General features: G+C 39.3%; 1 protein-coding gene across 2 annotated transcripts in view; it reads left to right on the forward strand.

Annotated features, from left to right (window-relative positions):
* Nucleotides 1-15,661, forward strand: part of LOC118815441 (very-long-chain enoyl-CoA reductase) — a 38,579-nt gene that overhangs the window by 6,335 nt on the left and 16,583 nt on the right. For both annotated transcript variants that reach the window (XM_036581556.1, XM_036581565.1), the window contains exons 2-4: nt 11,274-11,324; nt 14,746-14,797; nt 15,397-15,441. In XM_036581556.1, coding sequence (XP_036437449.1) covers nt 11,274-11,324; nt 14,746-14,797; nt 15,397-15,441 — 148 coding nt within the window. The remainder of the gene's footprint in view (nt 1-11,273; nt 11,325-14,745; nt 14,798-15,396; nt 15,442-15,661) is intronic.

Genomic DNA, 15,661 nt, shown 5'->3' on the forward strand with positions numbered 1-15,661 from the left:
CTTCAGCTTGAGTTTCTTGAAGTCGTTCATGGTGGATTTTGAGGTATGTTTTGGATCATTGTCTTAGAAGCCAGCCTCTATTCAGCTTTGGTTTCTTGACTATGTCACATTTGCTTCCAGAAATTGCTGATATTTAATGGAATCCATTCTTCCATCTATCTGTGCAGTGTTTCCTGTGCCATAACCACAAAGCAAAATAGATCCAGCCCCATGATTAACAGTTGGCAAGGTATTCTCATCAAATGCTGCTCTTTGTTCTCCAAACACATCTTTGGTGATTGTGGCAAATGGTTCCTTACTTCATCAATTCACAGCACTTGATCAATTCACAATGCCTCTAGGTCTTCTTTTGCGTACTTCAGACATTGGCTTTTGTGATAAGGCCACAGATAAGGTTTCCTTCTGAAGACTCTTCCATGCAGGTCATGTTTGTGCAAGTGACTATGCACAGTATGGAGCACCACCACTCACCCACCACGTTGCAGTCATGTGGGGGTTTTGCTTTGCCTTTCTGGCCAGCATACAAGCAGCTCTATCTGAAAGTTTTCTTGGTCTTCTAGATCTTGACCTTCACAATTCCCCTTAACTGCTGTTTGTTAATGACATTTCAGAAAGTGGAAATTGAGAGCTGGAAGTGCTTTGACATAATTTTATACCCTTCCCTGCTTTGTAGGCATCAATTAGCATCATGTTCAGATCCTCAGCCAGCTGCTGAGAGGAGCCACTGGTTGCTGAGTGTTAGCACAGGTTTGAACAGTCAGAGAGTTTATTATCCTCTTTAATTCTCATCAGCTGACAATTCCTTATGACAGTTCTTCACCTGCCTAAACGGTTCTAACGAGCCAGTTAAGGCCTAACGAGTTAATTATGGTTCATGAATCAAATATAGAGTAAATGCCCATTAGCATTTGCAGATTAATTGCAGAATAAGTTAGGTGCAGAGTTTGTGAACTTACACACAGCTGTTTGTAGGATGTTGCATAAATAAAGTGTTTGTCAATATTTGACATTAAAACAAAGAGAAAAAGTGCAGACTCAAATACAGAATGTAAATGAAATGTACATGTAAGTATGTAACAACTGTGTAATTAATTATGTAATTACATTTAAATTATGTAACAAACAAAGTATAGCATAATGACTGTAATAACTACAACGTTGTAAGGGTTAAAGCTGTTCAGATCAGAAACAGAACAGGCGTTTACACCACTGGTGCTAAAGTTTACTTTATTGGTAGAAATGTATTGCCAGCCGTACACGGCCTGCTGTGCTGTGGGATCTGGGTGTTGGCATCAGTCCCACAAAGCCGGACGCTGGTGACGGCTCCATTCCTGCTCATTACTCCTGCATGCACTCAGCCGGAGGGGAAGACAGGACAGATTTAGCACCACGCTCCAAAATCAGCGCCGCGCTTTCATCGATTACTCTGCCTGATTGAAATCAGGGCTGTTTTTACAGCTCGGGGCCCTTTGTGTGTACGTGTGTGGAGGTTTTTGATGGATGTCAGGTCAGGTGACTGCTGTGTTCTGTGTTAAACTGGGAGGCTGGAAAAAAAAAAGTGTGTTAATTTATGTGGACTTTCAGTTTTGATTTGCAACAAGGAACAAAAGCGTGGACACTTTCCATTCATGGGAATGTCTCTGTTCAAATGAATTTATGATCCCTCTCAATCTTCAAAATTAGTGTTTGAAACTGTATATATTATGGGTTATATTTCACAACTGAAACCCAAGAAGATATTTCACTGCCATTGACCAGAACCATGAAGAGTTTTTCAAGATAATCAAACAGCACTATGAAGATTTTCCAAAATAACTAAATGTAAGAATGTAGATTATTTAAGATAAACAAATATAAATATGTAGATTATTTAAGATAATCAAATATAAGAATATAATTATTCAAGATAATCAAATACAAGTATGTAGATTATTCAAGATAATCAAATGTATGTAAATTATGCAAGATAATCAAATATAAGTATATAGATTATTCAAGATAATCAAATGTAAGTATATAAATTATGCAAGATAATCAAATATAAGTATATAGATTATTCAAGATAATCAAATGTATGTAGATTATTCAAGATAATCAAATGTAAGTATGCAAATTATTCAAGATAATCAAATGCAAGTATATAGACTATTCAAGATAATCAAATGTATGTAGATTATTCAAGATAATCAAATGTGAGTATGCAAATTATTCAAGATAATCAAATGTAAGTATATAGATTATTCAAGATAATCAAATGTAAGTATGTAGATTATTCAAGATAATCAAATGTAAGTATGTAGATTATCCAAGATTATCAAATATAAGTCAATATAACCAAAATCAATCAAATTAGAGGTCTGCACAGTCAAACCCCCACACTTGTGCCTTTGAGGCTGACCCGGTGTGACCCAACTCAACTGTACTTCGTACCACTAAGTTTGAAACCCTTGCACATACTAAGCCACCTCTCTTTATTTATTCCACGGTAAACAGTTAGCAAGACTGTTAGCCAGTTTTTGTTGTGCACATAGCCTGTAAAAAAGAGTAATGTTTGTTCATTTGAGCTCAGTGTTTCTGTCAGAAATCTCTCTCTCTCTCTGTCTTTCTCTCTGAACATTATCAGGAGAGTCCATATCATGTGGTGAGTGAGTCCTACATCTTTGATAATTAGTCTTTACAAGGCTTTACAAGGACACTGTGGCCCGCTGGACGCAGAGTGCCCGCTGTGATGGCACCCCAGAGCATCAAGCTGACTGCTGGACAGATGCCTTTCCCTTAAAGAAGCATGTGTAAGCAAAACACTCCCGCGTGAGGTGTGTGTAAGCAGAAACGGCTGGCCTGGTGCTGCAATCCCAAAGAGGACAGTGGCAGTGCAGGGGAGCTGGAGCTGAGGTCACCCTGAGCCACGGTCAACTGCAGCTAATGCAGGAAAAGTTATTGCCCTCTAACTAACTCATCAGCCAATTATGACAGTTAACAAAAAGTTGTAATCTACTTTTGTTGCACAATTGGATCGTGGGGGGGTGTCCCTTCCATTGTTGGAAAGAAGCCCCCAAATTTAAGGCTAAAATACTGTACAAATAATGAAAGAAATCAGAAAACATGTTTCACTAAAACACATCACTGATCTTAAGACAACACAAAAAGTTGTAGAAGTTCTAATGGATGCAAAATCACGTTTAGAGGGCGGAGCTGAGCGACGTTTGTGTATTCGATGTTTGTTAATGACGCCTTTAGAGGGCAGCGCTGAGCGACGTTTGTTTATTCGATGTTTGTTAATGACGCCTTTAGAGGGCGACGCTGAGCGACGTTTGTTTATTCGATGTGTGTTAATGACGTCTGTAGAGGCGGCGCTGAGCGACGTTTGTTTATTCGATGTGTGTTAATGACGTCTGTAGAGGCGGCGCTGAGCGACGTTTGTTTATTCGATGTTTGTTAATGACGCCTTTAGAGGGCGGCGCTGAGCGACGTTTGTTTATTCGATGTTTGTTAATGACGCCTTTAGAGGGCGGCGCTGAGCGACGTTTGTTTATTCGATGTGTGTTAATGACTCCTTTAGAGGGCGGCGCTGAGCGACGTTTGTTTATTCGATGTTTGTTAATGACGCCTTTAGAGGGCGGCGCTGAGCGACGTTTGTTTATTCGATGTTTGTTAATGACGCCTTTAGAGGGCGGCGCTGAGCGACGTTTGTTTATTCGATGTTTGTTAATGACGCCTGTAGAGGCGGCGCTGAGCGACGTTTGTTTATTCGATGTGTGTTAATGACGCCTGTAGAGGCGGCGCTGAGCGACGTTTGTTTATTCGATGTGTGTTAATGACTCCTTTAGAGGGCGGCGCTGAGTGACGTTTATTTATTCGATGTGTGTTAATGACGCCTGTAGAGGGCAGCGCTGAGCGATTTGATGTTTGTTTACAATGTCTTTAGAGGAAGGCCATTTGTTTGAGATCAAGCTGTTTCTGTCTCCAGGTGGAAATTTTGTTTTTTTTTTCCCCTTTTGAACTTTGACATTGCCACAAGCTACTGACTTTTCACCTTTGATTTCATTAACAACCGATTTGCTAGCACTTCACATTCATCTTCCAAGAACACATTTTCTTAATAACCTCTCCTTGGAATCTGATATTGACATGAAATAATCGCATGTTTACCTTTAAATGAATACACTTTGACACTTGTCAACACTAAATTAAGTGACTAAAATTGTCAACAATAAACACATAAATGGCCAAAAAACAATGACATAGTATAGACTAGATATTCATATGATCCCACCAGTGTTTGAGGAAACTAGCAAACAAACAACCACTTTTACTGTCGACTAAAGCCACTGCAACATCTTACAACCAGACTGCTGTGAAACGTGTCCCTTTAGGGACTGGACACGGTGACCCAACAGCACCAGAGACTGTCATTGGCTGAATGGGCTGTAGGCTAGACTTAATGCACAAACGGTGTAAACAGTTTAAAATGCTGAAACACAGTCCACCCCAAACCGTACTACGAGAAGAGTTTACTCATTCTTTCCGGCCCATTTCCGGCTCTGACTGTGCCATCATAGGACATTTAACAAGTCTTTGTCCAATCAACAGCAACCCAAATGCACCAGACTGATCTGTGAAAATCTTCACAGTGTATTTTTTCCCTCACAGTGGTTCTTAAGACTTTCTTTAAAAGGCTATTTTTTCACACAATTACCATCAAAATCAATGAGAATTTTGGTGATTTTGGTTTATGTGATCACTTCATGCAGCTGTATCGTGCAAAATGATGAGCATATTACAGATCAGGGACCAGACACTCGCACATCAGTGCCGTCACATCAAAAGCTGACCATTTACACAGAGGATACTTCTATTTTCAGTTTTACCAACAGTCTTGCAAACTTTTTATCTGGATGGCCAACCTTCAAAGTCGAAAGTAAAGATTTTAAAGTATTTTTTGCAGAAAAAGTGCAGTCGAGAATTTTTCTTATTTTCTTACCCAATTATATTGTTGTTTGATGAAACGGATTAACTAAATTGCACTGAAATGCCAAACAGGTTCTAGATATGAACTGGGTAAGTTTGTGATACAGTCTCCTAAGTGCTGTGTAATTACTTTAAGTAAAATGATAAGTACAAAGACAGTCTAACTACGTTGCACAGAAATAACAGGTTCTAGCTTTTAAGCTGACAAAAGACATTAAATTTCACTAAATGTCACTGTAATTTCATACATTTAGGCAGGAAAGTAGGCCTAAAACACCTTCAAGTACCAGGTAAGTTATATGAAGTAAAATGTCAACACAAAATTAGTCTTGGGAAATATCTAAAAAAAATTAGCAGGATATGTTCTAGTCAAAAAAACCATTGATTATACCAACAACCGATTCCCCAACCAATACACACACTCTGCTGCAACTATAACCTACTTTAACCTGCTGCAACTATAACCTACTCTATTCTATATTTAGTTTATATGCTTTTTTTAAACATTAAAGATTTTCAAAAAAAACAGTTAATCAAAAATCACATTGTAAAAAATATACATACTGAGTAACCCAACAACATTTGGAAAATACTTCACTTGATTTTAACAGATATCACTGCAAACATATGCATACATGAGCTTCTTCTGGTGTAGATTCATGGCACCTTTGGCTGGAGAAACTCTAGACGGCAAGTGTTTCCAAAGCTGTGCCCACATGCTTTATATATTTAAAGAATAAGGCGTTTTCTGTCGTTACAGCGGACTCACTCTGGAGTTCAGCTATAGATATGGTTGGAAAACCATGTAGTATTATACACTGTTAGAAATAAAGGTTCTGCACAGGTACATTTTTCATTCATCAAGGTACAAACAATGTAAATGTTCCCTCAAAAGTTACAACAGTTGTTTTAAGCTCTGATTGTGAACCTTAAATAAGTTTTTTTCAGGTGAAAAGTTTCCTAATGGTTTAGGTACAGTTATGTTCCCTGACCAAATGTACTGAGATGAACCCCTGAGGGTTCCACCCCAGTGACCAGAGGGGAACTGCCCCAGAGACAGTTTACCACCTTTATTTCTGAGAGTGTATCCATAATTCAACTAATCACCAAGGCAGTAAGGAAAACACTGCATATTTTACTGTATTTTACTGTAGTCTTAAAACAGCTTTTAAAGGCCCCATAATAACCCAAAGTTGTAATAGTAAAAGTGAATAAAACATTATGCATACATATTATTTGTTACCTCCTTCTTTTAACAAATGCACCTCCTTTAATTAAGAAATGCACTGCCGCTACAGGATGCAGAAACGTTAGTTCACACCTTCATCACGTCCAGGTTAGATTACTGTAACGCTCTGCTTTCTGGTTGTTCCAGCCAAAACCTTAACAAGCTTCAGTTAGTCCAGAACGCTGCAGCCAGAGTTCTCAGCAAAACCAGGAAATTTGACCACATTAGCCCAATTTTGTGTACCTTACATTGGTTGCCAGTTAAATTCTGCATTGAGTACAAAATTCTTCTACTGACCTATAAAGCTCTGAATGGCCTTGATCCTCAGTACCTCAGTGACCTTATTTCCTATTATCAACCGACACGCCCACTTAGATCACAAGGTGCTGCTCATTATTAGTACCCAGAATAAATAAAGTTACGTCAGGGGGAGGAGCCTTTTCATACAAAGCCCCCCAGCTTTGGAATAGCCTACCAGTCTGTGTTCGGGACTCAGACACAGCCTCCATCTTTAAGTCTAGGCTAAAAACTTACCTGTTTAGCCTTTGGTTAATTTGTTTTCCTAACTATCTGTCCCCCTTATCCCCCCTCCCCCCTCCCCCTCTTTTTCCCTTAGCTGAGCGGCTGCCCGTCCTAAGAGGGTCTGACGTGACTGATGCGGCCGGCGCTCTGCACAGTGGTGTTAAACTGTATCCACTTATACTGTTTTGTGTCTGTGCTGTTATCCGGTGTCGACCAGAGGAGGATGGGTTCCCCTTTTGAGGTTCTTCCTCCTGTTAAGGGAGTTTTTCCTTGCCACTGTCACCAAGGCTTGCTCACTGGGGGACCCGGATTCTCTGTAAAGCTGCTTTGTGACAACATCTGTTGTAAAAGGCGTTATATAAATAAATTTGACTTGACTTCTGATCTGGAAGAGCTGTGCGGTAGGTAAAGCTAGCATTACAGCATGTAGCAGAGAGAACTAACAGGCAGCTTCTTAACAAATCTCTCTCTCTCTCTAATTATTAATGGGACACACACAAACTTCAACATATTTAGAAAGCTGTTTAACAGTAAATAAGTCCTCTCTACTTCTTACTCAGGCCTACACAACACACACTAAGAATCACGGCTTTCTTTTACAGTCCAGATTCAGTCCAGTTTCGAGGTGATAAATCGGTATGTACCGTGTAAGACTCTACACTCTCAGAAATAAAGGCAGTAAACTGTCACTGTCTCTTGTCACTGGGGTGGAACCATCAGGGGTTCATCTCAGTACCTTTAGTCAGGGAACATAACTGAACCATAATCCACTGAAATGATCTGTTCTAAGCTGTACTGACTCCACACACCCCGTCTCGTCTCCAGGCTTTTATTTTACTGTTCTGTTTTAAAACATTCGGTTATGAAAAGGTACAAATACGAACTTTTCACCTGGAAACACTTATTTAAGGTTCACAATCAGACCTTAAAACCACTGTTGTACATTTGAGGGAACATTTACATCTAACATGTACCATCTTTTTACATCATAACTACCTGGTACCTTTTACCCAAAATAATTTCACAGGTCTTTTGAGGTTTTCCCAAAACTTATCCAGTTAATATCTAGAACCTGTTGGGAATTTCAGTGTAGTAAACTGTCACAAAACTTACCATCATGTTACTCAAAAGAATTATCTAGTACTTTCCAGTTTGCACCTCACATTTACCTGGTTAATATCTAGAACTAAAGGGACTGTAAAAGAAAAGTGTTACTAATTTGCATCTAAACACTTCCAGTCCTATGCAAAAGTTTAAACACCCCTCGTCAAATGACGTTTAGTTGATATACAAGTGAAAATAAGTTACACATCCTCTACAGAGAACATACTTCTGCACATTTTAATGCACAATTACTGTTTATTTGCTGAATTTAAACATATTGGGGGAAAAATTAACCATAATAACATAACCTGTGCAAAAGTTGGCACATTTGCATTTTATTTTTTCCTAATAAGTTCAACTTAGCAAATAAATACAAACAGTGCTCTCAATTTTGTGGAAAAGTGTCATATTTAAGTGTGTCCTCTGTAGATAAATCAAAATGCCATTTAACTAGAGGTGTTCAAACTTTTGCACATCTGTATGCGTGCAGTGCTGTAGGCCTCTGAAACTCGGCTTGAGGGGCCTCCACGTACGCCGTGCTCTTCTTACTTTAGCTGTGCATTCAGCAAATCTTAGGTATCCATTAGAAGGTTATTACACTTTCCAGTAAAAGAGCAGTTCAGAGTGTGACAGTTGTGCTGATGTCCGGTCCTGCAGTGCTTTCAGGGCAAATTACTCCCGTGCATACAACCGTACATCAACCCCCGACACCCTCTAATTAAGATTAAAAAGATCCGCATCGCACACCCGAGGCATCCGGGAGCCCACGCTGGCCTGGAAGGACGAGAAGAGCTGCAGTTTTGTCTGCTGGAGATTTATAGACGTGATAAACATGCAGGGCCTGATTCGGGGGAGCTGAACGCAAATGATCAATATTAGCCTAAAGCGCAGATGCAACGTCTGGCTCGTGATGCCCTCATTAAGACTAAACGGGGCACCGCGTGCTCCTGAGGCGCTGTGCACGCGGAGAGCTTTAAGCTGTCAGCTTTAAGCTTCACACATCAGGAGACGCTCGGTCTGAATTCCTTCTCTGTGCCGCGATGAAGCAGGTAGGATTTAACATACACACAGCTGCTCGTGCGCTCAGAGCCGGTGTTCATTAGCTTTTGGCTACGCTCGCATTACAAGCCTCATTGCTCAGTTCTCGTTTTTTGCTCAGATCTGATCTTTCTGCTTTAACATTTTCACATTGGAGTGAGTGAATGATAGTGGGGACTCCACCAACCGAGCCGACTCTTAATTGGTGAACCAAAGTTAGCCATATGACTTATAATTGATAGTTTTTGCTAGTCTATCATCATTGCTCGCTAGCAGCTCAAGAGTCACAGTATTTCACACAGAGCAACAACAGTGCCCTGATTATTCTGTTAATATAGTTACAAATATTTTATTTGATTATGTTAATTAAACTATCCATCAAGTCCATTTCCATTCTGCTGGTGGAATAGCCGCTAGGAGGCCTGAAGAAAAAGGTTAAAATATTATTTTGCATTGAGATGTAAAAAAATGCAGAAGTGAAAAGATAAAAACAAGAAGATGCTACACAATGTGTGCCTATGTTATCATCATCATCATCATCATCGCTACTGTGGTGTATGTTAGGGACACACGAGAGACTAACAAACATCTCAGCTTTCCAGTAATGCGTCTGGGGTGGCACTGCACCCCACAGAACTGATAAGCCACCATGGGTGCCCCCCATTAAAGCTGGTAGATGATGAGTTATTAGATTGTGTCATATGCTGGATATTTTGGATTCCTTTGGTACTTTTTTTGTGAAAGAGGCAAAATTAGTTGCATTCAAGCGATGCCTCATTTTGATTCTCTTTAAATAGCACAACTTTTAACTATACCAGAATTGGTGCCACACAGTCTGGAAAGTGAAAACTTTAAATATTGTTATGTTTTCATGAATGTTGTGCATGCTTCTGGTGGCTTGATACATGTGTCCTTACATGTATTCCACATGAAAATGGAATTTTCGGTCACCCAAAAACTGAAGGTGGAGGGTGGAGATTTTTAAAACTCAGGATTTTTGAAAGTGCTGATATCACACCGTTAGCTTGCACATAGTTGTTGTTGTTTACATTCATTGAGCATGCAGAACTCTGACATATGACTGGCGACTGGGTTGTTTCTGCATGCTCATCATTTTGAGAGTGATGGGAGGGGTCCCATTTATAATAGAATTTGGCTTCAGAATGTACTGCACTCGGCTCTTTTAAGTGGTGGGTCATCTCGACTGACAATATTAAAAACGCCTCAGTGATTCTAAAGATGTGATCTGATGATCGATAACCAAAGTCTGGAAAACTTTTTTTTAGTTTTTGTGATTTTTATTTAGTTAAACAGCAAAATAACATCTGCAATACAGATTATAAAGAAAATATCTTACCTATAGCTTGTGCTGAAGGCCCTTTTAGAAATGCGGTTTCAATGCAGCCAAGACCAAAGAAAGTGGAAAACGTTTTTATTAAAATGTTTTTTATTGCACATTGTTCTGTGAATGAATCCTACTTAATATAAATTACTAGTATTATAAAGTACTACTATATTTTTTTGTATTTCTTTCCCTTTAAATTCAGATGTTTACTGGTCTACAGACTTAAAAAAGATGGTTCTTCAAGGGTGCTTTAATAAAATGATTAAAGGGTTCTTTGCATCATGAAAGTGTTCTTCAGATTGATGGAGAATGTGCTTTAGATGGTTTCTAGTGTTCTTGTACTGTTATTGTTGGTGCTATATAGAAATGTTTTTTGAAAAGGTTCTATATAAAACATCTACAGCACAGTCTCCATCAATCTGAAGAACCATTTCACGATATACAAAACCCTTTAATCATGCAATGGGTTCGTTGAGTGTTCATGGTTCTATATAGACCCAAGAACTCTTGAAGAACCGTCTTTTTTCAGAGTGTACTATTTTTAGCTCCAAGGTCATGTTACCCTCTGTCATTAATGAACACACTTCTGTCCTGAAAGGACCCACATCCTCATTTCCCAAATCAATAAAGACACATGCATGATCCATAACCACAGTGAGCAAAAAGGTCACGTTGTTGAAACAATCCATCACTGCAGGAGCGACAAAGTGAACCAACTCACGGCGCGAGCCTTCATCACAGGGATAATTTGCTTTTTTGCAGGCTTCAGAATTAATGTTGTATTCCCGACACGGTTCTCTGTCTCACCCTGTTCACATACTGCACTCACGCTGTTCTCTAACAGACCTAATTGCGTCTACCAGGACCTCTAACCCAGCTGTGTCGTACACAGCAGTCCAGAGCCCTTTCTAATAGGTCAGCTCTCTCTGACCTGCAGAGTGAAGGCATGGGGCTGAGTGACCCCACCCTGAGGCCAAGCACTCTCTAATTCAGACTGATTTACGCTGATGGAATTAACAAGCTACACAGTGTCCGTCCTTATCTGACATCACGGCTGTGTTCTTTTAGGTGGAGATTCTGGACGCTAGAACCAAAGAGCAGCTGTGTTTTCTGGACAAGGTGAGTAGAACCAGCATTAGATGTAGAGTTTACATGGAAAATGAGTAGAAATTCACAGAAATTGGAGTTCTATGCATCTCATAGAACAGTATTTCCCAAAGCTGGGGCCGGATTTACGAAGCACCGGCTTGTTTTTTTGTTTTTTTTTATTTTTTCATTTCAAAACTGTGCTGCTTTTCTTGAATAATTGATTAACTCCAGCAAAATATATGACAACATTTTTGAATGGACACATCACCTCTATAGTTACTGTGCATTTCTGTTAAATTGTATTAGGAGGTCGTCCTGATGAAATTGCTTTTCTCTGGTGTTTAATTTTATCAAATAGATAATTCCGGTCCTAAAATCTGATTGGCTGAGCCGCGATCAAAGCCGCTGTAAAAACCATGATGTACCCACACCTATGACCGCTTCACAACAACTGAACTCTGTATTACTGCACCACAGCACGAAAAAACCCTTGTTCTGTTAGTGGAATAATCTTTGCTGCTCGCAACTGAGCGGCTGGCAACTTATGTTCTTAGCTAGAACCAGGGTGGTCAGCTAGCTAACAGGCTAAAAGAGCCAACAGCCTAAACACCTCCATCATTAATATCACAGGCTTGAAGTAAAGCACTTACAGTATGATTAACTGTAAAACGGCAGTATAAAAGTCTAGAAATGTCACTTGAATGTCTTACACACTTCAAATGTTCATGTTTCAGTCAGAAGTCGCCTCAAACCCAGGCTGAATCCCAAACGGCCCCGTACTCCCTAAATAGTGTTCTAGCTATGAAAGCTTAGACATTCTAGCCTCTACAGCCAAACAGTGCATCATGTATCGAGTGTGGATGTGTCTGAGTCCCAAATGACTATTTCTTAGCTGTATTTTGCTCTGTTGGGCTGCAGCATCCAGTATTTAAACTCCTACGTAGTGCACTATGTAGGGAGCAGGAGCCGTTTGTGATTCAGCCCCAGCGTGAGAAGAGGGTGCCGCTGGATTTGTGGTGGACTCGCAGTGTTAATTTGGTGACCAAAAAGTACTTATAAAGCAAAGTTTTTTGCATTAAACAGTGCTGTGTTATCATATGTCCATTGTTAAATGACAAAAAGTTTTAAAAAATCATGAAATGACCGCAGTTTACAGCGATGGGCGACCAAACGTTCTCCTCATTCAGTCCATGGTTGAGTGGCAATGATACCATACTCTAAAGGAACCACATTTCCTGGTGGAATACTTGTGTATGGTGATTATTATTAATAACAATTTAAATTCTTTTCTGAAGAGTTGTGTATTTTATGTTGGCCTCCATTTTATAAAAGCAATAAGCCACTTGCGTTACTGCAATTTTATCAGAGGGAAGGGAGTTTTGGACACTCCACTTCGCATTGTACCTATGAACACCCTTCCCGTGATAAAATCGCAGTAACCCTCAGCCTCTTGTGGCTTATTGCTTTAATATAACAATAAATAGACAGATGAAACAAGAGTAACAGAAAGTAATCAGATTATGTGACTTTAACAGAGTAATCCTTTGGATTAGGTTAGAGATTATACTTTAAACAGGTCTGTAATAATCTGTAACAAAATACATTTTTAAAAGTAACCCACCCAACTCTGGTTGACTTTCTCACAAATGGTTCTTCATAGCACCAAAAAGGGCTCTTCTATTGTTAAAAGCTTGACATCGTCCCAATAGAAGAACCCTTTTTGGTGCTATATAGAACCATCTACAGCACATTCTCAATCAGACGAACCCCTTTCATGAGGCAAAGAACCCTTTAATCATGCAAAGAGTTTTTTGAGTGTTCATGGTTCTATATAGAACCACTATCTTTACCAAAGGACCCATGAAGAACCATTAAAAGTGTAGGTTGTAGCAGAAATGAAGCCAGAGAATGAACGTGGTTGGGACAACAAAACAAAAGAACCAAAGCTGGGGTTAATACTGCTAAAGAATGACCATTTCCGAGGTCACAACCTGATAATCAACCCGCAATAGTAAATAAATATCAATTTATTTTACTCTTTATCATAAACAAAGTTAAAAACAAACAATGCAGGAGTTCCAAACAAACACATTACCTGAAAAGCCCAACAGTGGAATCAACCCACTCTGTAATGCTCCATATACAATAGACTGCACTCACCTGTTGTCAACAGAAGGGTGTGCAGGGTTGAATAGATCAGTGGTCAGGAAAGTCCACTGTTACCACTTTAAATCAACAGAGGATCCTGTATCTGGGACTCCGTCTTAATCCTTAATCCTCAAGAGAAAATGCTCCTCAGAGGTTTAGGACTCCAAGATCAGGTTTGGGAGAAGAGTTAGTTCACAGTCCATCGTTTCACTGAGCTGCAAACATAATGCAGCTGCTGTGGACCCATCTCCCCTGACTGGCCAAACACAGACCCCCACTGTCTCCCTGTGAGGGATTTCAAAACTCCTCTTTCCCTCCATTTCCAACTTCCTGCTTTGAGAAGTATGGAGCCCAGTGAGGGTCAAAAGGCAAATGAGAAATTCCACCAGGTGTTTGATGCATGCAGTGGTTTAAGCCAAAGTGTCCTTGCAGGTTTTCATTCCAACCAAGCAGGAGCTGATTCTACTTCTTGTTTCTTGATTCTACGTCAGTCATATATATATATATATATGACTGACGTAGAATCAAGAAACAAGAAGTAGAATCAGCTCCTGCTTGGTTGGACAATAAATGTGATTTGATTTGATAACCATACTATACTATATTTTAGTTTATACTTTCACATAGTATATATATATATATATATATATATATATATATATATATATATATATATATATATATACTACAAGAATTTATACTTTCACCTACTATATTTTACTAAACTATACTTTTATATATCATACAATACTACACTATCTACTTACCTATGCTATACTTTCCAATGTTATACTATATTATAATTTACTATACAATATACCTAAAAGTTTGTAGACACCCACTCCTCCTCTTCAGAAATCAGGAGTATTAATAGAGAGTTTGCACCCCTTTTGCTGCAGTAACAGCCGCTACTCTGAGGGGCACTGGGTGCACCTTATAGTAGCTGAACTCACTATTTAGAAAGGGGTCCCTGGATACTATCAGTCAGGCCCCAGTTTAAACAGTAATGCTCAGACATGCAGCGCAGTGTGTGTGTGTGTGTTTGTGTGTGTGTGTGTGTGTGCGTGTGTGTGTGTGTGTAGGGTGGGGGGGTCAGAAGCATGACTGTGAAACACTGTCACAAAGCATTAAAACACATTACTTTAAAACCCCATGAACTGCTTTTCCAGGCACGGTTTCAGCTCGTTTTGGAAGGTATTAGGTTGTCAGTATGAATTAATTCTCTGTATAATGAATTAAGTGCAGGACTACAGTGGCTGTAAGCCGCGTGTGGAGAGTCAGCTCTACCTGTTTTTGTTTGCAGGTTGAACCTCACTCAACTATCTGTGACATCAAAGGACTGTTCCACAAGTCATGTAAGTCTCAGTTAATGATAGTTTTTGTCTAACTGGCATCAGTGAAATCAAGCGCCAGCCTAACAGCATCTCGTTTATATATCATTTCCATGAAGCACGCCTTTATTTCTGCAGATGTTTCGGTAGGGAGCCAATAAAATGAAGAATTCAGGCTGAGCTTGTGGGCAGAGTTTGAGTGCGGCAGTGAGAGCACTACTCCCCCTACTGACCAAACTTTATAGTGTTAAAATTACAATCAGAGTCAAGAATAAATTGTGAAATACACAGAACATCTTCATTTTTTTTAAGACAGTAATCTAACATGTAAGGCCTTCAGTTCAGCTCCTGAAGTCCTAACCAATAGGAGAGCTCGCTTGGCTGTATCTACTTAGACACTGTAGAGAAAACCAGTCCAGACTAAACCAAAACCTATCTAAGGTGGATCATTTTACATTTCAAAAATGGACTCCTTTTGTTTCAGACCTTAACAATGATTATGATTATATTAAATAAAAATGAATTAAACATGACAGACATGTATTTTTCCCACTGTGAGTATTAATATATTTGCAATGTACAAATATCTGTATGTGCTGTTATTTTTGTATTCTTCCTCTCAGATCCACAATGGTATCCTGCAAGACAAGCCCTCAAACTCCATCCTAGTAAGTGACAGATTTTTATAGAAACCTCCTAATAAGATTATTAAATATCATAGCAACGCACTGTTGTTACGCGAGAACTCTATAGGCTGTAAAAATAACCTGTATAACAGGTTTGATATCGAACACAAACTGTGTGAAAGAGTCTCGATTTGGCGTCAGTTATATGGGTTAACATCTTCCCACAAGACTTCTAAAAATGATTCTTTCATTCTTCTTTCAT

The sequence above is a fragment of the Colossoma macropomum genome, unplaced genomic scaffold (genome assembly GCF_904425465.1).
Source record: "Colossoma macropomum unplaced genomic scaffold, Colossoma_macropomum, whole genome shotgun sequence".
NCBI lineage: Eukaryota > Metazoa > Chordata > Actinopteri > Characiformes > Serrasalmidae > Colossoma > Colossoma macropomum.